The following is a 23,649-nucleotide window of genomic DNA, read 5'->3' as shown; positions in this document are numbered from 1 at the left end:
GTTCATGATAATTAAAGGAGAAACTGTTAATATCAAATGGGCTACATATTATTTAACCACGATTTCTTAATTTTAATATAAAAGTTTGAGCTAAAATGTATGACTTACAAAAAGTGGCATTTTCTGTATATTTGTAGAAAGCATTATTATACTAAAGGTAGTTGAATACACACCTTGGACAAGCCGAGGAAGAATTAGCATGGATTCTGTAAGAGAAAAAATCTTAGAATTCTGTGTCTCAAATGTGAAATTAGTGATCATCGAAAGATCATTGTGTACTTGAAATTTTCAAATGCTTTTCACAAAAATCTCATACCAAAGCTTAGATTGAATAAGAGGATATATCTTCCCATGCCTCAATCAGTAAAGACACCAAAATACTCTTAAATTTAAGAAATGAGGCATAGCAGAAATAAATAAGGAATAGCCAAGTTGACACCTGGAGTCAGATTATGAAATCCCAAGCAGCCTTGGAAAAGAGTTTCAAAATTGTTTCCCATCATCACATATTCTGGAATTCATTCCATGAGCTGTGGTGTTAACCCCCTTCTTCCCTCACACCCCGACTCCAATGGCTTTTTAAAAATAATACATTCTTCAAGAATAAAGCTGGTAAGACCTATCAATGGTGCAAAGTAAATGACATTTAAATGTGTATCACAGTTGGGACGATGACCACAGTATGGAGCAACTGTAGATGAAACCTGGTTTGATCTAATACAGAATCTGTTTGTTCTTGTTCTGGAAAAGCTCATAATCTGAAAGGTTCTTAACCATTTTTGTTGAAACTATCAGAAAGGTGGAGGTAATATAAAGGCCTATGTGTTTCTGCCATAAAAAGGTATTTCCTCCAGAGAAGTTGCAACTGAGCTAGCCTCTGTAATGGGTTTAAAGCCTCCTGCTTTCGCGTGACTGAAAAGCAGTTGATACGTATGTAGACTGGCATTTGTGCCCACTGTATCACCAAGCCCAAATTCTGTATTTCCTTATTTGGTTCCAAAGAGGACAAAAAGAGGAACAATGTGAGTACTTCCATTGAAGCAAGGGTTCCGTTTAATACCTGTGGTGTAGGCAGGACTTGGGATAAACCACTAATTTTTTTTGTTAACATTGCCCTCTTTCGATTCGTGATAGGGTCGATTCTAAGAAGGCTGGATCTTAAAACTACTTGTAACATTGGGCTCACTGCGCATGGAAATGTTCTTCCTTTCACAAATCCACAATGGCCCTTTTCCATTTTGTTTAGAAAATAAACTGGTATTTTATTTTCTGCTACATGCTTCTGCAGCATAGGGTTAATAAAACGATGGCGTTAATGTTGAAGGAAGCCCCACAGTTTTCCTTCTGTGATGCGAGAGGATGGCATAAGGTTTGGGAATGAATACTGTAAAAAAAAAAAAAGAATCCTAAAGCCAAAGCCTTTGCAATTAGCACTGGTCACCTTTCCGTTTCAGGAAAGAGCCAGTAAGCCCTGGTCCTGGAAACCCTGGAATTAGCCTGGACACACCACACCACACACTTTGTTAGCAATAGTGTTGTCCCCGCCATCTGGAGGAAGCAAAGAGGTTTTTCCCCATCTCTGGATTCACTCAGCTCTTACAAAGAGTCCACTGGAATGTCATTCTCTCACGCCAAAGATTAGGTCAAAGCCTCTCCCTGCCCACCACTGTCTTCCCTCCAGCTCAGCTTCGAGGTGGCGTTCGGTGCCCTGCCCACGGCTTGGAGCGGTGATGGTGATGATGGCGACCGCGGCTGCTGCTGCTGCTGCTTTGGGAGTGGCGGGGACTACTGGTGGTCCAGTTCAGTGAGGACTGCTGAGTAGCTCTGTACCAGTTGGACTGCTGTTCAGAAGCCCACAGGCTGGGTCCAGCATGGGACTGGTGGCCACTCTGCCTGTGCCGGATGTCTTGGGCTCTGTTGAACTGTTGCCAGTAGCTCTCGCAAATACCCAGGGTAGGTGTCTCTTCAGAGGTGATGGCCCCCTCCAGCAAAGCACGCGGAAGGACGTGCAGACGAAGCCGCCGCAGTGTGTGGCGAAAGCGGTTCTCGGTGCCTATGCATTGGTAGAGCCCACTGTCAGATGGCATCACTGGGCCTAAGAGCACACCCTGAGGTGTCTGAAGCAATATGCGATCCCGGGGCAACTGGGAAGGAAAGAGCATGTGACATAATTGAAATTATTATTTTCTTTTTAAATGCGCGTCTTACACCACTGTGTCACTACTCGGTGGCCTAGTCTGCCTAAGCTTTTAATGTGGTCGGTTTTGAGCTTAACGAAGTGCGTGCCAGTCTGATGACAGGTTTTGTCAATTCAGCGAAGTTTCAGTTGCCAACTTCCAACATCCACCGTAAGTCAGTAACTTTAGATTTTATTTTTTTTTAAAAAAAAGTGCCCACTAATACGATGAGATTTTCCAAATCCTCAGTTTTCAGTTCCCACAGTCTCGGTGCACACCGTCTTAAGGTCATGTCAAGTAATGTTTAGCAGGACTTACCACTTTGCGTTTGGTAGAATCGTCTGTTTGCATAAGCCACTTGATGGTCGCGTGGGGAGATCGGGGTTCACACTCCAGAAATGCACTTCCTCCTTCTAGCCCGTATTGAATCTGTTCACTTAATTGCTGTTCTGCTGTGATGGGGGCAGGGGGACCGGGAGGGGAACAGCATTTCCTTGAGTTCTGAGACCCCCATTGCATTTCAGTAAAGGCTGGAAGTAGACAGTCTGCTAAGCACAAGTCTGGCTTCCAACAGTTGTTGCTATAAAAATATTTGAGAAACCCAGCAGCTATCACCAAATTTCTGCTAAAATGAACACAGTAGGACTGCTCATTTCTGACTCATTTCTAAAGTACTGTGCTACTACGGTGTACCACTTTTACCAGGAAGAGGGAACAAGCGTCAAGGATTTCTCCTAACTTGAACACAGTAAAAAAAAAAATTAAGCATTTACAGGAAGTGGTCCTTGGATGCAGTAGAAATTATAAGAACCTGTTATTCCTGGGTTGTCCTGTTCAGAGCAAGAACAGTCTGGTAGTTGTCCACTGTAAAAATGTGTGCAAAGCAGACTCCTGGTTAAACTTTCAAGTACTACAAAGGCAACAAAATAAAACTCTTAACAATACAGCTCTTGCCAGTGTCTGTGCTATCTTGGGCTGATGGGAGTTGAAGTCCAAAACATCTGGAAGATATTAACAATGTAATCTATCCAGGACCGCTTAGAAGTAGGCCCCTTTTCATTCCCCAGCAGTTTGAAGAGAGCATGTGCACAATTACAGCCTTATAGGAGCATAGTCTGTTGCTAGACATCTTCATTTCCACCTCTTTCTTTTCCTTTAATTGTTACTAAAGTAATACAAGTTTTGCCACATAAAGCAGGGTTGCCGAAGTGATGGCTTGCATGCCCAATGGGGAACTTGTGCAAAAAAGGCATCGTGCTCCCTTTGTGGATCAATAAGATACTTGCTTTTTTCCATGGATCAGCTGTGCAACAGTTTCAAAGTGAGAGCGGGGAGTGAAATCATTCAAGTATACTTGTGTGAGAAATTGAATATGCAGTGTGTGTGCAATGGGGCTGGACACGAGAGCAGAGATATATGAATATATGGGACTATGATTTTGGATTCAACCACTGCTGACTTCAGGAAAGTTGCTCATAAAAGAAATGCAATCTAGGATAAGGGAACAATTTCTTAAGCCAAGTCACAAAATTATGAGCTCTGTTAAAAACATGATACAATTATAAACTGCATCAGGAAGAGTAGCTTAATTGGGGCAGTCCCTTTATTTGCAGAAGTACTAATAAGTTATCCAAGGAGTCTAAAGAAAGAAGCTACGTGCCTTTTGATTTAGAGTTTTATCAGTTTCCATGGAGATTAAGTTACCAAAAATAGGATGGTGCAAACCATGCACTGGTGTTGAGGTCCAATTCATATAATTTTCTTGGTTGGGCTACAGAAACATCATCTGGAATGTTTCTCAACTTTCTCAGTCTAGCCAAGCATCTGAAAAAGGTCACTGTTAAGTTAGCAGAAGCTACACTAAATGGTCCATGGGGAGATGATCAATAGAGCTACTGCTAGATTTTGCACTACAATATGTGGTTCACTTGTCCTTTACAGTTTTAGGTAGTTGTCTGACACAATACTCAATTCACTATTTCAATAACCAGGACGATTTAAACAAAAAACCACTAGCAGCTCCCCAAAGAAAGATTTCCTTGTATCTACCTAACAGTATATTCATCTACCACCCTGTTCTATGTTGTTGCACAATTTTACTTTTGCAATCAGGGGAGAAGCAATGCCAACTGAAATAAGAGATGCTGTATTCAGAAAATCTAAATATATAAAATCCAAAATATGATAGTCCTTTTAGAAGTGAAAGTTAAAAAGACAAAGCCCCCCAAAAAGTAAAGAAGGTAGATGCAACAGAAAAAAATCTTATGAAACACATCAATGAAAAAGTATAAATCACTTTCTCCAACCTGGTGACCCTTCAAACAGTATCTGATATTTTCTAGGACTTTTAAGATCCTCTAATCTCTCGGGAGACAGTGAACAATCATTACCAAAGCAGGAGGAGCCCGCTGCTTAACATACAAATGCAGGAAAGTCTTAAGATTATTAATTCCAGTTGTAAATGTCAAGGAGCTGTTCTCTAATTATAGCTGTACAAAATCCATGTATCCGGCTCTCAATAAATGTATGAAAATAGCACAGGAAAATAAAAAGCACAGGAAGAGCTAAATTAAAATGCAGTGTTTTTACTCAGATAAACTCTTTATTTCCCACTGTACAATTTTGCATCCTTTTCCAATATACACCTGGCCAACCAAGACACGTAACTTATCCTTGTTTCCATTCCATTAGCCAGCCAACTGCTGTTTCCTCTAGCGTGCCTAGCCATAAGTAGAAGAACAGCATCACCCTAGGAATTCCTTACTTTGTTTCCCAATACTTCCATGCTCCAGAGAGGAAAAGAAACAGTTTGAAAAGAATCGGGGAAACTTATATAATTTAGCTAGCAATAACTACATTAATTTTCCAATCTATTAGCTTCCAGATGTGTTGATATTCCAGCCTCCAGTGCCTTCAGTTATTATGACTATCGCTAAGTCAAGCTAATAATGTGTATTTAGACAATATCACTGCACTGACATCAGCCTGCACTGCTGGTGACGCAAGCTAACACAGGCCTTCTCCATCCACAGTGGTGTTTTTGTTTTGCAACTCCTTATAAATTATCCTGTTCTAAGAAGCCTCAACCCTGCTTTCTCTTTTTAGAACGGGTCTTATATCTAGCCAACTTCCTGAATGGTCAATTAAATTCTGCTCCTGCCTCAGTATGAGGCTGTCCTCTAATCATGAATGCTGGAGAATAAGTGCAATTTCACTTTATAAATCTCCATTTTATATTTCACGTTCAAAGTACAACATTTCTTCCTTCCCCCTTCCAATTTGGGAATAACACGAGCATTGAAATCTGCCTAATGTGTAACGGACAATTGGTGCATCTAGCCAAATATTGCCTACTAAGTGGCAACAAGCTTTCCATATTGCATTACCATCATGTATCTCCCGATACTTCTTAAAATAAGAAATGCCAAGATTCCTTTGGCATCCAAAGTAGGCAACGTATTTTCCATGGAATAATGGTTGTACAGATAGACCTTGGTTAACAACCATTTGTTTTGCAAGTGTTCAAAGTTACGATAGCACTGAACAAGGAAGCCTATGGCTGGTTCTTGAAGTTGTCATCATTGCAGCGTCCCTGTGGTCATGTGATTGCCATTAGTAACCTTCACAACCAACTTTAGACAAAGTCAATGGGGATTGACCTAACAGATGCAGCTGGAACTGCTGGAACTACCACTGAAAGTCAGCACAGTCACATGATGCTACACTTTATGACCGGGTCACCCAGCCATGGTTACTATGGTTAAACAAGGAATACCCATGCTTCTATTATCCTTCATTAAAGCATAAATTTTGCAGGTGTGTGCTGCAAAAACCCAAAGGATGTGCAAAGAATGAATTATTTTTTTATCTTTTTGCTGTTAGCTAGTGAATATTTTTGCAGCCTGGATTTGGTAGCCTTCCTGTTACTCTTCATTTTAAGAAGAAAATCTGACCGCAGTTGGGCAGCTCAGCCTTACAGCTAAGTTTTCTTTAGACTTTTACTTCACTGCCTTCTTTGCAGTGTTTTCTCCAAAAATGCTGGCCACTAGAGATCCTTACCTGTGGAAGTGATGTCAACAAAATGTGCCTTTTCATCTCCTACGCCAACCTGTTCCCCAGCCTGCTAAGCTACTTCTGTGTCCATTATTTAAAAAAAACAAATCAACACAATATTAGCTGCCAAGGCATAGGCAGATCTGAAGAGACTTACCCTTAGCGTTAAAACCACGGCACTGCCTGAGGGGATCGCCATGTTTGATATCCTGGCGACGGCTCCTCCTGGCCAGAGACAAAAGATACACCCTTCATTGCTCACTCTCTTTCTTACACAGCAACTGAGGAAATACATTGTTCACAACAAATGTGATGTGATGACATCCCATATGCTTCCTCTTTAGGGCTTGATAGTAACTTTCAGAGAAGCAGTGCCACCATCCTCTTGTCTTCAAAGGAACTTTTATGCACAATGGTCTTGTTCACAACACTTGCTAACCAATGAAGTTGGTTTAAGAGTTGAGGCAAACAGGAGAACTCAGTGAGGCAATTAATCCGGGGAGGATTGGCTTCAGCTCCAAACAGACCTCGATTTGTTTAGAGCTACAATCTAAGTTCCATCAGTAGACCAAGCTACCTGAAAATTAACTGCCCCTTTCAATGTCTGTGTCTTCTTCAGGCACTTCATCTCAATTAGCAGTTCCTTCCCACAGAGTCACACAAGCAATGTTTATATGAAAAGAAAGAAATCAGAATGAGGTAGGGAATGGGTGAAGTGGTGCTGCCTGGCTGATACGTACTAATCGCACAAAAATACCCGCATATGTACATATATACATGCGACTGTAATTTGTGGCTGCTGGGAGAATCTAGAAAATCCAAGACATCCCAGACTTCCTCCGCTGCCAGCTCATGGAGGGGGTAAGGACAACATGGTCAACCGTACTGTAGGAACACAGCCACTGATGAACAATGTTATTTTCAATCTCAGTAAAATTTTCTCTGGGAAAAATAATAATAATAAAATATACTGTGATTGGCCTAGAGGGGCTGACTTTTGGAACACCCTGTGTATGTAGGTATGGGTGTGTTTATATAGGGATACAGATTTATAAATACATAGAGATACAGAGTATAAATAAACACAGACAAACACACGTTTTCTGTTTCAGTCAAAAAAAGAACTCAAGCAGTTCTTTGATTTGCTGCGCTCAACCTTCTCTTTTGGTGGACTGACTCCAAATTCTGTTGTCTTGAACCGACTCAATTTTTCTTGCCATGTGTACAAATCTGCCTTGACTCATGTCTCTGTTTAGTTGTGCATGACTTAAAGTCTGTCTTATGATTATACCATACGTTTAACCCTCTGCTTGACTGCTAAACTGCTCTGATTTCTGGTCTTGTCAGCAGTGCAACAAGGCTTCACCATCTTGGTGAAAAAAGGAAGCAACCTCTGCTAGATCAGGCAGGGAACACAGAAGAACCAGGCCAAGGTGTCCAGATTGGTCCTGCCACGTCTTGCTTCTCACAGGCAATTGACTAAATAGGACGGCCCGCTTTGCTCCCTCCAAAATTCATCACGATTCCGGCCATCTCGCTGAGACACACAGAATTTGAACCCTGGTTGGCTTTGCCTCCAAACTCTGCAATGCGCATTAGCAGTTTTGGAAACTGACCTTTTGGCTGTGTGACTATAGCGGGCACAGCGTTGCCCATCCCATGCACAGTAGGGATCCCGGGCCAGACAGCAATCAGCACAGGCTTCACCATACTCCCGGCATCGGTGGAGGCTCAGCTGGGAAACGCCCATGTCGGAGGAGACATAGAGCTGTTGCTACAAAAACAGGAGAGTGGGATAAACCCAGGGCTTTTGCTACTCGTCTGCTGTTCCCAGATCCCTTTGCCTCTGACGAAGACATCCTTCCTTCTCCCACCGATAGGCAACTCTTATATAGTAACTCTTTCTGCCCTATTTAATCCCTTAGCAATATATATCCTGAACAACCACCTACTCGCTTTGAGGATATCCACAGTGTCTTCACTGGAGCTGGTACCTATAAGGCAACAAAAGGGGGGAGGGAAGCCTTGAGAAGAGCAAAAATGGCGAAGGTTAAACAACATAACAAGGGGGGGGGGGTCATGACTGGGCTTGTCTCTTTGCTCACCCTGAACACCTCAACTTCCTCCAGAGTCAATTCTTCCAGTATCCCTTGTTCCTTGGGTAACACAATCACCTTCTGCACTGTACCTTGGTCTGGGATAGAGAAAATAGAAGCATTAATTACTCATGCTGCTCCGTGAAGGACATATGACTCCACAGACATTCTAAGACAGACATGTCAAACACAAGGCCCGGGGGCCAGATCCGGCCCGTGAAGTAGTTTCATGCGGCCCGCGAAGCCATCCTGGAAACTGTGAGGGAACGGCCCCCACTGCCTTGGCCCTGGCCCAGAGACCCTCCTTCTGCCAGAGACCCTCAGATCTGTCCCACTCCCGCCCGGGCCCCCATAGGCACCCTTGACGCGAACGATGTAGAGCTGGCCACGCCCACCCAGTAGGCCATACGTACTCTAGCCCCGCCCACCCAGTAGGCCATGCCCACCCTGGCCATACCCACCCGGCCCTCTGAGGGCAACCGCAATGCTGATGCGGCCCTCAATGAAATTGAGTTTGACACCCCTGTTCTAAGAGCTGACCCATTTCTGAGGATAATTAAGAGATAAGGGCTCTGGGGACAGCGAATGTGTCTAATAATCTAGATTACAAGACTTTTGCCTTTTAGAATGAGGAACTAAAAAGTAACCCAGGCCAGCGCCACAATCGTAGCTGCTCCCCAGGTGGAATTGCAAAATGCTGGACATACCTGTGCCAAGGAAGAGCACCTCGTAGCGCCCATCCACCGCATCCACAAGATCCACAGCCAAGGTGGTGAAGCTGTAGGGGACATTGGTCCTCACCAGGAGGGGACGGCGCTGGAGGGGGTAGACTGCATGGAACATCAAAGGGTGGGCCCGCACAAAGGTTACCAGCTCATCAGAAAACTCACGTGTAGAGCGAAGGCCTGGGGTGAAGGTTCCTCCCGGGCACTAAAAAAGAAAACGAACCCATGAAGTCACAACTGGAGAAAAAAATTAAAGAATGAGGATTCAGGTTCCCTTTTCCTGCTTGCTTTACTCAGAATTAGAAGCGAGCCAAGAGGTTACTGGAAGGAGTTTGCAGAACGAGAGGAAACAGGAAATGGAATCTTGAACCCTTCGAGAGTTAAGACGTTTGGGACTCACGGCTCCAGGACGAGGGTAGGGCACACGTCCTGTGTATGGCCCCCACTGGTAGTTGTGTCCTTCCTTGTGGGCAAAGGGCCCATTGAAGACAGTGCGGATGTCAGCCATGGAGTAAACACAGACCGCCGAGCCACGGAAGACTGACCTTGGAAGAGAGAAGCAGGGCCAGAAGGACAGAGGAGTGATGCAAAGGCTGCAAAGGCTCTCCCCATCCCGACCCCGTGGGCTTTACTCACCCCAGGGTGGAGAAGACCCCGTAGAGCAAGGGATGCTTCTCATCCTGGGTCGGCAAAAGGAAGACGTCACCTGGGGAAGGAAATAATCCAATCACGCTCTTTGAGGGAGATGTGTGCAGAGTTTGCATGCAAAGCTCTAAGGTGGTGGCTTCTCAATCCTGGCCACTGGAAGATGCTTGGACTTCAACTCCCAGGGTTCCCCAGTCAGCACAGAAAGATCTATTTCAGGGCCACGCTTTGAGGCTTATCTTGCCCAATCTGGAACCCTCCAGATGTGTAAGGATTGCCAATGCTTTCAGTGGCCAGCTGGCACGAGAAAATCATTTTAAGAAACAAATGAAAGAGAAAGACATTTAAATGAGGGTTTGTTTGTTTGTTTGTTTTTTTAAAAAATAGCCATTTCACATACTGGATTCAGGGACTGTTTATAAAATGGCCAGGATCGACAACACTGTCAAATCCAAATGGGTGCTATATTATATTACTTGAAACTCTGCATCTTAGTTATTCTACACTTAAAGCAGAAAGTACTTTTAGAGTGGCCATAATATGCTGATGCTAGATTTCAATGGCTATTTTTTGTCACTGCTTAAGCACAGCCCATATTTAAGTCCAACAGCTGGTATCTCTCCCCAAACTTTTAGGCAGAATTTCTGGCTCACATCCTTGAACAACCCAGCCCGGCCTCTTTCATCAAGTTCCAATTTTCCATACCTTCACCACTATCACTAAACCCCAAACCTGCCCCTCCCTCTCCCGAGAACAAAAATCTCTCTGTCCAAAAGAAGGGCTCACGCAGCTCGTCAAAGAAAGTCTCCACCCCATCCTCTCCAATCACGGAGCAGACCAGACGGGCTTTAAGGAACGTCGTCCACTTGTTCAACAGGGAACGGTGGCCCCCATCATCGTTCTGAAAAAAAAAGCAAGAGATTTACTAGGACAGCCCCCCCCCCCACTCTGCGATTCCACAGATGCAGAAATCTTCGAGAAAAAGAAAGACACAGAACCGCTTTTGAGCTGCAAGGTGGCAAAAACAGCTGTTTGCACCTGGGAATTATGGCACTATTTCAGCCTGCAGGATGTGAGCAGTGAAAATTAAGCTGAATCAAGGTACAGGGCAAGTGATACCTGATAGAAGAGCCTTCTCCATCTTAGACAAATAGGGCTACACCTACCATTGAGCCAAGCCAGCATGGGCCTGTTTGAGAAAGGCTTCTTCCAGGTTTGGGGCAGACCTGAAGACCTCAACTGAGTGCAATGGGGAGCTTTAACTCTACAGTCAATAGGTACAACTGTGGCATGTGGTCTCCAAAAACCGTGGCTCTTCCAACAGCTGTCACCCAATTGCAATGTGTAACGTGACCAAAGGGGGGAATTATTAAAAGATGAGGAATCACCATCTTATAAATGTGTGATAAATTAAATTTTAATTGAATTGAATTGAATTGAAACCTATCTTATTAAATCAAATTTAGTTTTAATCCTGCCCCCCCCCCGACTTTCTACATGTGGTTGCTGGCATGCCCAAGGGGCTGAATTCCTTTGGCTGGAACAACTGCTCACCCTTGATCTAAAATCTCCAGATTAAATACTTTTTTTTTTGCAACTTCCCACCACGGAGAGCCATGACAAGAGAACAATGGGGCTACAGGGAAGCTCTCATTTCCCATTTCTAATTGTGGACCTGGGCCTTCTCAGGGCTGAACAAGCCATTTGGCTGTGCAGTAGCATTTCAGCCCTTCACGCTGCCTGCACTGCTGAGAACTCGCCATAAACTGCAACACAGCAGCTGCTCCCTCACCACACTGTAGGAGTGCACTGGCCATTCTTCCATTTGCTGGGACATTTTAAAATCTACCAGGGATGATTCTCAAGAAAACACCTCAGAAGATTGTGTTGACGACTGCAGAACGGATACATGCATACTTACCATCTACACCAGGGGTCCTCAACCTTGGCAACTTTAAGACTTGTGGACTTCCACTCGCAGAAGTTGAAGTCCACAAGTCTTAAAGTTGCCAAGGTTGAGGTCCCCTGATCTACACTGTCCATAGGATATGTATGTGCTCTGCAACAGGCAAGGGACAAAAATTGCTTGTAGCTCTTTCTGCCTTTTCCTTGCCCCCCCCCCAACCCCTTTTCATCTACCTCTCCCAACGGCCAATACGTTCGCTTGAACTTCTCTGCTCAGTCGCTGCTGTAAAGCTGGTTCTTTTCACCCTTTTATTTTTCCCCTCTCCAAAGTCGATTGCTACTTTGGCAAATCTTAGCCGGGGTGGTGGTGGTGGTGGTTCCTTATCATGTGACCCTTTTTATTTCTCAAAGAAGACTTTAGCATTCCTGTCCCATCAACACTTGCCAACTCTGTTTGCTCTTAAAGATCGTGGTACTTTCAAGAGGGAGGTCTTACAAGTGGCGGACACCTGTTCCTTCCTAGTATATAGAATGGAAGTCAAGCTTGGTTCGGCTCCTAAATGAAACCATTCATTACCTTGGACGCTTGTTAGGGTTGCTAAGGAGAACATCAGCTCTGCAGTAGAAGAGGTCAACCAGCATCTCTCGGTGGCTCGGCCCTTCTTAGAATTCCCTGCCCACCCCAGCCCCACCCCCCCAAGCAAAGATAAAACCCACTTTAAGTCCTGCTCACCAGACACACCCGTCCCACCCGAGCGAGTACGGCAGGCCCCACGGCACCCTCCAGGGCTTTTTCCCGGAAAAAGAAGTAGAGCTTGTCATCGCTGTGGTCGGAGCTGTCGGGAATGACGTGGGCTTGGAGGAAAACAGGGTCTGAGGAAGGGGAAAAGAGATGCCACCGCGTGGGTTCACCACTAGATGGAGACGACAAGCGCTCTAGTTTTGCCTGAAGCAAACTTTTGGGAAGAGATGCTGCCATAAAGAAAGTCCGAAGCGTAAGGTCACTATGCTTGGTATGTACAGTTCCTCTGCAGTTCACTGTCTACTCCTGTGCCTTGGGGCACTTATGCCTGTGGGCCAGTCAACTGAGGCCTAGAGGCTGCAATGGAACGGAGGAGAGAAAAGCAAACTTGGCCTACTTCGCCTTTTCATCGGCTGCAGGCTCCACTGGTGTAAGCAGAAGCCCCGAGCCATGCCTTGTAGGTTATCCGAGTACAATTTTTAATGGGACAGAAGCAGGCATGACATCAACGGGGCAGCAATCGCGTGAAATCGCTTGCAATGCAATGATGGTTCAGCTCCCCGCTCCTGCCAACATTTTGGATTTCAAGAGCGGCCCTCACCCTGGCAAGATTACCTTACTTTTTTCTGGGTGACTGTCAAATCCTGATGTCATCCTCCTCCCCGCCCCCTCGCCGAATAAGACATTCACACTATAAGAATTCACTCTTCTATGCTTTATCCATCGGGGTCCGTTATCTCATCGTTCAGCCCAATTTCCCCCCCTTTGTTTTTCTTTAGATGGTGTTTGGCTTCCTACCATACAGCCATCGGGAGTCGTGTTGCTCCGTACGTACAGCTGGGCGCGGTCCCATGGTCCGGAACAAGGCCGCATCGGTGCCCATGAAATCCACGTGAACTCCAGCATACAGTGTGCTATCTGGAGGGAGGGGGGGGTGGAACAGGAAGAAGAGCAACAACAACAAAAACTTCATTGGGTGTAATCCTATGCAGGCATAACCAGGGAAACTCTGTAAGATCTGGAGTTTTGAGACAATTAAAAATACAGGGAGGTGCCTTAGGCTTTGTCAATAAAATCTACTCAAGGGCATGGATATCCTTGAAGGGGAGGCAGGGAAATGACACAGGGTGTGCTTGTGTGTGATGATGCCATTGGCACCAAGGCCATGTGTCAGATATTGTGACATCAAAACATATTGGTGCATTCCAGCTGTGTCGTCATCACAAGCACGGCATCAGTGGAGCATCCTTAGGGTTTCTGATAGATGTTGCTATTGCTGGTGCTACATGCCCCGTCTTGCCCGGCTGTCAGGCAATGGTACTTCTCAGCTCTGCTCCCCTCAAATCCTTTTCAATGAAATGCCAGGGATGAACATGAGACCTCAGCCATCCCAAGCATTTCTCTGCAATTAATGAAAGCTTCTCTCCCAAGTACTTTGTTCCCCTCTCCAGTCAGCTGTGTACTTCCTGCAGCCCTGATAACAAACCAAAAGCCACAAAGATCAGATGGGAGCTATAGATAGCAAGGTTGTCGGGCAATTCAGATTCAAAGGAAACCTGCAATTCAAAGAGCACATGGATGGACACACACGACACATGTCAGCAACTGCTTAAAACTAATCACATTTTTTTTCGTGGAATAGTATGACAGCTGTGGAGGGCAGTCATGCCACCTAGGAAAAAGCAGCTTGGGTTGAGCAGCAACACAGTTTCCACATAGGCATTGACCAGAAGGATGCCTATGCAGCAGCATGCTAGTTGTATTTTATAGTTTAGCAATACTTCATTCAACTTGTGCGGCCACCATCCAACTCAACTCACTCAAAGTTACTTACTGACAAGCACGGCCATGCTGGACTGCCGGGGGTCATAAGGACATTTCCCCTTGCCTGCTTCCAGTGAATGAGGCACTGTGCGGAAAAGGTATTCCTGTGGAAGGGCAAACAAGGAAAGGACAACAGGTCCATCATCATGAAAACTTACTTTGATTCCAAGTCATTTAGGAATGAAGTCACTTTGAGTGTAAGGCTGCCAGACCCTGCTTCCAATTCTGTCTTTACCCTGCCCTCTTTTCTTGACTGTCCCTTCACAGAAGTGACCTTATATCAAGGCAGACCACTAGCCAGCTGAGTTAATTACTATTTTCTGCTCTGATCATCTTTCTCAAAGTTCCCCGAAGACGCCACAGATTGAGAATAGAGAGACATCTTCTATCACTAAGATACCCTACGGTTCTTTTCCAGCAGGAAGACTGGGTGGGTTGTGAGTCCTTTTTCTTACTTCAGAGCGCCAACCACGATTGATAAGGATGCAGACTGGGTGATAAGCTCCTGTTCCACAGGCGTAGAGATGAGTACGGTTCAAAGGTTCCATAAGCCGTATGTAGTTGAAACATTCACCCTACAGGACATGAAGAAGTAAAATGTGAACTGGAAGACTTAAGGTTGCCAGGTGGGAGTTAATACAGTCTCCATCTTCCCGGGAATATATAGATTAAGGCTCCTGGACTATGTAGAATCAGAAAATAGCATCTGAGACAAAGCCAAAAGTAACGATTTTCCTTCCAGAGATGCAAGAAATCAAATAGCTTTCGGACACCCAAAACCAAACGTATTTCCAGCTCACGGAGACCTAATGCATTGAAGCCAAGTACACTACCCTGTACACTAGGTACAGGTTAACAGTGAAGGAGCAGAAAATTGCCACTCACTCTCTGTCCTTTCCCTGCCAAGCGACACTCATTCTCCTGATTTGGCAATGCTGGCCAGTGGATCTGAAGAGAGAAAGAGAAAGAAGGATCATCTTGAGATGCCAAATCTATTCCCAATCCTTTTGGCTTTCTTGGTTCTCCAGTCCACTTATGGTTGGCTAGTTTGAGCTACAGCCCAATGACTCCTAAACATCTTGCAAGGTGCATATGTGTACCTATCCCACTGCCTTATTTACTCTATTGCATCTGTCAACCCAGCCCAAGGCGGTTAGCAACCACTGCAGGAAAATGTTGGGCATGAGGAACATCAGAGTTCCTGCAAACATTTTATTACCCAAACTAAGTAACCTCATCAGTGCTAGCATGATCAACTTTCTGAACTGACCCAGCAGATTTTTTTTAAAAAAGACTTACAATTAGTGGCTCCTTGTTGATGTTGTGAAGATCCAAGGCCACCAGGAAATCTCGTGCCCCCAAGTAGAGACGTTCCTGGTCTTGGTCCACCAACAAGATGCGATAATCACTTGTGTTAAAGTTGAAGCTGAAAGGACGCGCAGTACGGGTCTCTAACAATTCTGTGGAGGGAGATCCTCAGAGTCAACTACCACTTCTCAGGAGTAGGACACCCTTTGCACACTGACAAAAAGAGAGGCCAGGCTTGCCTAAATACATTTTTAGGAATGTTCACGTAAAGTGAACTTTGGTTATCTTACTATAGTGGGGAAAGCTGTCAACTGATAACTCATTCAAGGTTCAGCATTGATGGACAATTCCATGGTCTTCACTTCTCCTTACTCTTCCCACCTATGACACTTTTCATCTGAGCAAGGTCCAAAAAAAGTCTGCTTTCTTAGAGATATCTGGTCCCTGACCATCCTTCTGGAAGAGGACAGTCCTCTGTGATGAATTTGCCCTAGCCCACTGCTCACCTGACCGTGCAGAGGACAAGAACTCAGAATCCTAATCTGACTTTTTTTCTCTTACCCTTTCCCCCCTCCCCTTGCACACAGAAAGGGCAGCAACTGGATCATGTTGATCCATGTGATGGGTGGGGTGGGCTGGCTTGACTTGGGCTGAGCTCAGGGGGTATTTTGGTCCCTTGAAGTGGCAAAGGCGGAGCCAACGTGGCTGGGGGGGGGGGTGCTCAGCGGCTGGTACAGCAAAGAGTCTAAATCCCCCAGCAATCCCCCAGCCACATTCCAGAGGCACAGATCAGAGAGGGATGGGGGTGAACTTCCCACCTGTGGTGACCTTGGGGACAAAGCCAGAGGACACCAGCCAGGCCCAGTTATGCTCTGTAGCCAAGTCTAGGCAAGAATGCAGAGATCAGGGACCAAAATTGGCCTAATCCCTTTAGGCAAGTGGGCCAAAGCCAGGAAGAAAAGCAGACTTCCAGGAGGTCAAAGAGGAACAGATGCAGACGAGAGACGAGTCTGGGGAGATGAGGAATTAAAATCAAATTAAGGAAACCACCAAGCCAGGAGTAGAATTGCAGGATTCTGACCAATCTCTCCTCTCTCCGTCCAGTTCAGCTGACATCTCCCATCTCTTCTTCTCTGGAAGGTGGGAAGGAACTCTGGAAACCTGATGGAATTTCCCAGGCATTAACACATGGCAGGTGGGAGACTATCATGCTTGCCCCAAGAAATAATGGCAATCTGCCCCATGGCAATCTGCCCAGGGGTGGGCTGTGTCATGCATCCTGCCCAGTTTTGATACACAGTGGCCATTATATAACATTGGGGGTATATAAGCAGTGCCATTCATCTCTTCTAAGGCAACCTAGCAATATTAGGCTATCCGGTATCTTCGACTGTGATGGAAAATGAACTAAGTCCTTCAAAGCAGAACCTCTTGTAAGCATCTTCCCAACCCTTCTCCCTCCTGCATCCATTTATCACCAACTGAGTGCTGATAATTTGTGTGTGTGTGTGTGTGTGTGTGTGTGTAGAGGTATACTGGATGTCAGATGAAGAAGGTCTCACTCCCCTAACGGACTTCTCTGAGACCAAAAAATATTTCAGGCCCAACTGCTGTACCCTCAGGATTGTGTGGGTGGAAACCACTGGTGGTTTGGGGGAAACAATCTGTTCACAAGGTTTTCAGGGACGCTATCTGGAATTGGCAGCGGGGTTGGCTCAGTGGTCAATAAGCTGGGCTTGTCGGCTGGAAAGCCGGGAACCCGGGTTCTGAGACCTGAGCACCACACTATGGGGTGAGCTCCTGTTACTTGCCCCAGCTCCTGCCCATCTAGCAGTTTGAAAACACGCCAATGTGAGTAGATGAATAGGTATCACTTTGGTAACAATGTTCCATGGTGTCATGCTGAACCACGGGACTGCAGAAATGTCTTTGGACAGCGCTGGCTCAGTGGCCTTTGAAGGAAGATGAGCAGGCCCTCTAAAGTCAGCTACGACTAGTGGAGTAAAATCCACAGGGGCTCCTTTACCTTCCCCCTCCATACCATCTGGAATTTCCATACCCAGAAGAAGTCCATTCTGTGGCAAACAAGGAAGCCTTTAGATAGGAGTTATACCTTGGCAGAAATGGAGCCCTTGGGTTCCACAAACCCCTTACTGTTCTATCACATAGGCCCCCCACACACACTTGGGAAGACGGAGGGATGGAAACTGGAGGAGCCAACAAGAAATCAGGAAACATTAGAATCATCTGTCATCTTACAGGCAGACTGAAGCAGGCTGTGGCCAGCCAAAACAGTCAGCGGCAATATGTGCCTGGGAATTGCAACCGGTCATCACGTTGGTCTTTGGCACAATGACTGAAGCTCTTTGGGCTTAATGTACCTTTTTTCAGCCTTAGCCCCAGCACCTCCCTAAAGAAATATCCCGAGCCAGCTGAATTCTGCTCAGACAAATAATTGCTTCTGCAATCACAGAACTGCGACTTGCATTTCTGTGTTATTTGAAGAGTGAACAACAATAGTATGTTAGTCAAGATTAGTTTCTCTCTCAGGCAAAATGGGAAAAAAAAAAGCTCAGGTTAGCAAATTGATAAGAAATGAAGGAACACTTTAGAACAGACCCAAGTTGCTTAACTTCCTAAGCTTAAAAAAGGTGCCTTCTGCTATGAGACAGATGCTGTCCTGTCATTCATTCTGAGGTGAGATTCAGCAGCTTTTTTTTGTTTTTGTAGCTGGTACAAGAGGGCACCATTTTATATCCTGGCTCACCCTTCTTGCTGCTAGAGCTTTCAGTAGGGGAAGCAGAATTAGTTATCATATAACGGTACTTCCTATAATAACCCAGTAAAAGAAATCAGGGTTATTATTCTTTATATTGCAGAGGGGTGGTGGTGGTGGGCAGAGCCTGCCCAGGACATTAGATCGCTTGAGATGGACCTCCCTGGCTGATGCCATTAACCAGAAATGGAGTGGAATAGCAGCTGATGGGGCTTTCAACGTTGGAAACAGGTAGCGGTTTCCATTGCACCAAAGGGTAGCAGGATAGATCAGGAGGAGTACAGGGGCAGAGCTGGATGCCCCATCACCAGCTCAACCCTCTAATCCAGACATGTCAAACACAAGGCCCAGGGGCCGGATCAGGCCCACGAAGTGGTTTCATGTGGCCCACGAAGCCATCCTGGAAACAGTGAGGGAACGGCCCCCACTGCCTTGGCTCTGGCCCAGAGACCCTCCTTTTGCCAGAGACCCTCAGATCTGTCCCACTCCTGCCCAGGCCCCCCCATAGGCACCCTTGATGCCAACGATGTAGAGCTGGCCACGCCCACCCAGTAGGCCATACGCACTCTAGCCACACCCACCCAGTAGGCCACGCCCACCCTGGCCATACCCACCCGGCCCCCTGAGGGCAACCGCAATGCTGATGTGGCCCTCAATGAAATTGAGTTTGACACCCCTATCCCTTCCCCTTCTTCCCTGTAACCCAGCACTGGCCTTAGTCTCTGTAAGGGCAGGTCCAACCTGCCTACATAAAGAACCAAAGCTGAGAGAAAACAGCTGGCTAAAGCTGACTGTGTTCTTGGCAAGAGTGAAGTTCAACCAAAAAAATAATTCATTTCCATGAATGAAGGCAAATAGATGTGTCCCAAGATAATGTTGCGAGATCCAATCTGGGTCAGTCACCAGGATCAGAGGTTTAGTTTTCTGAGCTTTCGGATTTGTGCTGGAGCCCCCATCCATCAGGGAACGTCTCTCACACCAGAATTAGCCTTGGGCTATTTATGCGGTGTCTGGCTGTGTGTGGCTTTTTTAGTTGTTGATTGGGGTGTCAATGGCCAGAAGGCTATACTTCTGGTCCCAATGACCGACCCATAACTGGCCATCAACAGCCCAATCAACAACTAAAAAAGCCACACACAACCAGGCACCACATAAATACTACGCGTAGCACACCTTCTGCTCAAAGCACACGTTCTGGTGAGAGAGAGATTCCCTGAGGATGGGCTCCAGCATGGGTCCGAAAGGTCTAGGACCTCCGGTCCCAGTGACTGACCCAGATTGGATCCTGCAAAATTCGTCCAGTTTCATAGAATGCACAAGCACAGTTAGACTATTGACTTACAACTAGTAATAGCAGGGCCCTCTCAAAAACCTGAACATGCTGTAGTAAAAAAAGGGCTCGTCTTAGCAGGAACACCTCCTTACGGAGCCCGCTTAATCCAAATACGCTGCCTTTATGGGGCAGTCCTTGCTTAAGCCACAGCAGACATAGCCGCAGGGACCTGCTGTTGTACTTGCCACCACCATCTCCAAAACCCAGAATAATGAACATGACTTATACTATAGACTCTGGTGGAAAACCTCCCCTGGAAGACCCCTGCCTCCTCAAGGAGGATTCGGGCTGAACGTCCCACCAGAAATCCTCCTGCCAGATGGCACACAACCTTCCCAGTTCCATAGGAGGAAGACCCAAGTCCCTGACATCTTCACCAGCTGCGTATCCCTTATGGTATCCCATAGGTAAGTCCATGAGCCTAAGCAAGCACATAGCGTAGGTGTGTGTCTCTGCCCATTCGGGCACAAGCGCGTGTACAGAGAAACCAGAGTGATGTCTGGAGCTTTGCCTTTTATAGCCAAGCTGCTGCCGCCCAAAGGAATGAATTGTCCTTTGGCCAAGGCTCTTGCTGTTTCTTTGTGCACCCCCCCTCCCTCCCTTTCACATGTACACATGAGCTACATTTTCATAGTTGAAGGGAAGGACGACAAAGCAACTATAGTGAGAACAACAGCAGGGTATCTATAGCAGGAACGTGGCATGCACACCCTAGTCATTAAGCTCCTCTCCAGCCCAAGCTCCCTCTCTTCCCCTGCCCCACAATGTGCTTTTGGAAGGGGAATCCATCCATGTTCTAGTCCCTTCTCTGTATGGCATGCTGGGTATTTTAAGCCCTTCTGGGAAATCCTTTCCCCCGGTGGCTGGCAAGTAATTAGATCCCGGAATCCCCAAGAACAGAGAGTGTAGGGGAACCCAGCAAGGTCACAGGATATTTTTTGGGGGGTGGGGGTGGAGGGGAGAATGCTTGCAGAAGGCGGCAGAGGGACCCACCAATGATGGCGTGATGTGCCTGACACAGCAGTAACCTGTACACCCTCTTTAGAAAAACATTCACAGCAAAAACACAAAGCATTAGCAATACAGAAACAGGCGAGGGTGCGACTCTGTTGACAGCCACAAACTGATGCATCCATCATACATGGACAAGCTGCTTCGATTGGCTGCCTTGGGTCCACATGGCTAAACTGTCCTGCACATACAACGCTCACCAGCACCATAGAATGCTTAAACCATAAAACCACTGAGGAGGTCTATAATCTACAGTCAGCCTTTTCTTTCTTTTTTTAATCGACTGGCCATCTCAGGTCAGAAATCTGGGAATAGGGGAGCTTGAAGTTATTTGCACTTTGCATTTTGTTAATGAAAAACTTGCTGCTTTTTCAGAACGTACAGAAGCAGCTGCTGAAACAAAGCTGTGCGCTGTCAGGTCTATATCTGTTTCGTATTAGGTCCATCACAAGGCCACCACAGGAACCCGTTGCCGTAAATAATATTAAAATGGGGGAAAAAAGAGATTAACACATAAAAACCAGAGCTGCTGCCTTGTTAGAAATGACTACAAACTTCCTCTTTGACAACAAGATCTCCTCCGTGTAGCAGCTGACTCACAGAAAAGAAATTATCCTGTACTAGTAAATCTCCATGGTATTTAGTTTGATGCTAGAGGTGGAAAGAATTCTTGGCAAAAAGAAGCAGATTGTTTGATCCAAACAAAGCCATTATTTTAACTGGACAGTTCTTACTTGCTGTCCCAACAGAATCCACTAGTACTGTAGTTTGTTTTCAGATATAAGAAGCACACATATACTACTTTCCTCTAAGTTGTTTATTTTATTTATTTTATTTTTTATTTTAATTCCATTTATATCCCGCCCTTCTCCGAAGACTCAGGGCGGCTTACAAGCTTAGCAGTAGCCTTCATTCTATGTATATGCCTGCTTATTAGGGCTTTCACACACACCCCAAGCGGCATTATTACAAAGTCAGCTTAATTGCCCCCAACAATCTGGGTCCTCATTTTACCTACCTCGGAAGGATGGAAGGCTGAGTCAACCTTGAGCCTGGTGGGACGCGAACCTGCACTCATTGCAGGCAGCTGGTGTTACTTAAGGAGGCATTAGCCCACTGCTCCACCAAGGCTATTGCTCTTTGTAAATTGTCTTAAATTATAATGATGTAAATTATAATGATGTAATGTTGTTGGTAGCTTAGCTGGGCATTATCTCTTTTTATCTTCATAGTCTGTCTATGAATTATATTAGGCTGAGATTGACCAAAGTAATGTTTTCTTGCCTTCCTGGACCTCCCCAGGAATACAGCTGATTACTTTGGGCACCAGTATCAATGATCTGAGCAGTGATATGATGCAGGAATAATTCCTTTCCCCATGGTAACAGTCCATTCCTGGGACAGTCAAAATGTTTACTCAAGCTATCAGAGTGCATAGTTAAAATTATTGGTGAGCAAGTCATTGTGTTTTCATAATCACCCCTTTTAGCATTAAGCAGCAATTAGGCAAACTTCTTAGAAAATACGTTTAGTCCAATTTGAATGGGCGAGGATAAGGATATCTCAGGGTTGGCACCAGCAAACCAGTTCCACAGTGTTGCCAAGAAAACCACGACAACATTAACAGAAGTTGTCATCTTAAGAAGGACCATAATTTACTTTAACAATGTTATTTAATTGTTAAAGAAGTGGTGTTCCTGGTGCTTTTCTTTCTCATAGTAAAACCTTGGAACTTGTTACAATACTGTCATTTTCAAAAGAAAGAAAGGAAGGAAGGAAGGAAGGAAGGAAGGAAGGAAGGAAGGAAGGAAGGAAGGAAGGGAAACTTAGATTTACTCCAGCTTTCCTGAAAAATGCACTCTCCACCATGGACAAGTCCAACTGGGGAAGAGTCTTTTAAGCATAGTCCAACTAATAAAAGGACAATTCCCTGCTCAGCTATAAAAAATTCATAGCCATATACAGCAGATTCACTATTGTTCTTTGAAAGACTCCCTTCATCTAACTTATTTTCTTAAATTTTCGGTTTTTATGCCTTCAGGTAATCCGCTGCTATGAAATCCCTTATCTAGGCTAACAGGCTGGGTGATGGACGGTAGTCTTTAAGAAACAAAGAGAAGAACAAAAATCAGAAGGTTGCCCTTTTCCCAATGCGTGAGTTTTATTCGTCCGGAAAGGGTGCTACCCAGCTACTTTTCTGATTTTTTGGAACACGAGACTCTCTTCCTACAAGCAGGAAAAAAAAAAGGCTCTCTATTCTGTCAAAGAGTTCTGCGACGGATTGCCATGCCCCACCCTTGCCCACCCCAGTGCCACCTTGCAGCTTTCTCCCTTCTCCCAACGCAGACATGCCCATCCGAGAGAGGAGATTTTTATTTTTTTGCCTCCGGAAGACAAAAGGCAGTCTTACACACACCCACACACCCCCCCCCCGGGACTCACCTGAATGACTTTCAGCCTCTCTTACCTTTGTAGGTGAGGTAGACCCGGGGCGCTCCCGTCTGGCTGCTGTGGCCCAAACAGCAGCAGAACAAGAGCCCCAACAGGAGCAGCGTCGCCCAGGGCACCATGGTCAATCCTATAAGAAGAGAAAGGGAGATCGCCCGGCTGGACCTGGGTTCCGACGACGGGGGGATGTTGGAGGCAGAGGCGCCGCGTTGCTGCAGGGAAAGCGGGAGGGGGCCCGGGCCGGGCCTAGAGGGCGCTGTGCGGAAGTAACCAAGATCAAAGTTCCCTTTCTCGTCCGTCCCACCGGGCCCCGGGCCAAGCAGCTGTAACCCGAGTGGCGGTCGCGGCTGATGGGCACTTCAAAGGCTCTCTCTCTCTCTCTCTCTCCCGGCCAGCTCCTGTAGATCTCCCCCCCCCCCGCCCTTCTTGCAGGCTAGCCAGCCTTTGAAGTTGGGGGCTAGAGAATGGGAGACCCCAAGATAGGCTCTCCTTCTTCCTCCCCCCCTAACCCCCCCAAAAAAAAAGAAGAAGAAAAAAAAGGGGGGAGAAAGGCAGACTACCTTACCGGGCTCGGCCTGCATCGCTAAGAGCCCCCCCCCGCCCCAC

General features: G+C 46.0%; 1 protein-coding gene across 2 annotated transcripts; it reads right to left on the bottom strand.

Annotated features, from left to right (window-relative positions):
* Positions 1-1,668: 1,668 nt before the first annotated feature.
* LOC310636414 (semaphorin-3F-like) lies at positions 1,669-23,281 on the bottom strand. Of its 2 annotated transcripts, none has more exons than XM_083356219.1 (17): positions 23,063-23,281; positions 15,467-15,627; positions 15,053-15,115; positions 14,623-14,742; positions 14,178-14,271; positions 13,142-13,261; positions 12,335-12,474; positions 10,483-10,597; positions 9,688-9,757; positions 9,452-9,596; positions 9,034-9,256; positions 8,336-8,424; positions 8,183-8,224; positions 7,847-8,004; positions 6,388-6,455; positions 2,496-2,629; positions 1,669-2,144 (listed from the first exon to the last, which is right to left on the bottom strand). In XM_083356219.1, exons 1-17 carry the CDS (start codon positions 23,163-23,165, stop codon positions 1,683-1,685), a joined length of 2,307 nt encoding a protein of 768 aa, XP_083212345.1. In that variant the 5' UTR covers positions 23,166-23,281; the 3' UTR covers positions 1,669-1,682. The 2 variants fall into 2 exon arrangements, with proteins under 2 accessions (XP_083212345.1, XP_083212346.1); XM_083356220.1 differs by having other exon boundaries at positions 2,496-2,626.
* Positions 23,282-23,649: the final 368 nt, after the last annotated feature.

The sequence above is a fragment of the Vipera ursinii genome, assembly GCF_947247035.1.
Source record: "Vipera ursinii genome assembly, chromosome: 2".
NCBI classification, from domain to species: domain Eukaryota; kingdom Metazoa; phylum Chordata; class Lepidosauria; order Squamata; family Viperidae; genus Vipera; species Vipera ursinii.
Note: the sequence above shows the minus strand (reverse complement) of the source record. Positions and strands in the feature narration are given on the sequence as shown.

Excerpts from the sequence above, each read along its gene's own strand:
- LOC310636414 (XM_083356219.1), bottom strand. The coding sequence starts at position 23,165 with ATGGTGCCCTGGGCGACGCTGCTCCTGTTGGGGCTCTTGTTCTGCTGC. Across the intron at positions 15,116-15,466 it reads TCAACAAGGAGCCACTAATT|ATCCACTGGCCAGCATTGCC; the intron begins GTAAGTCTTTTT and ends TTCTCTCTTCAG. Across the intron at positions 2,630-6,387 it reads CCGTGGTTTTAACGCTAAGG|CAGAACAGCAATTAAGTGAA; the intron begins GTAAGTCTCTTC and ends CCCCCATCACAG.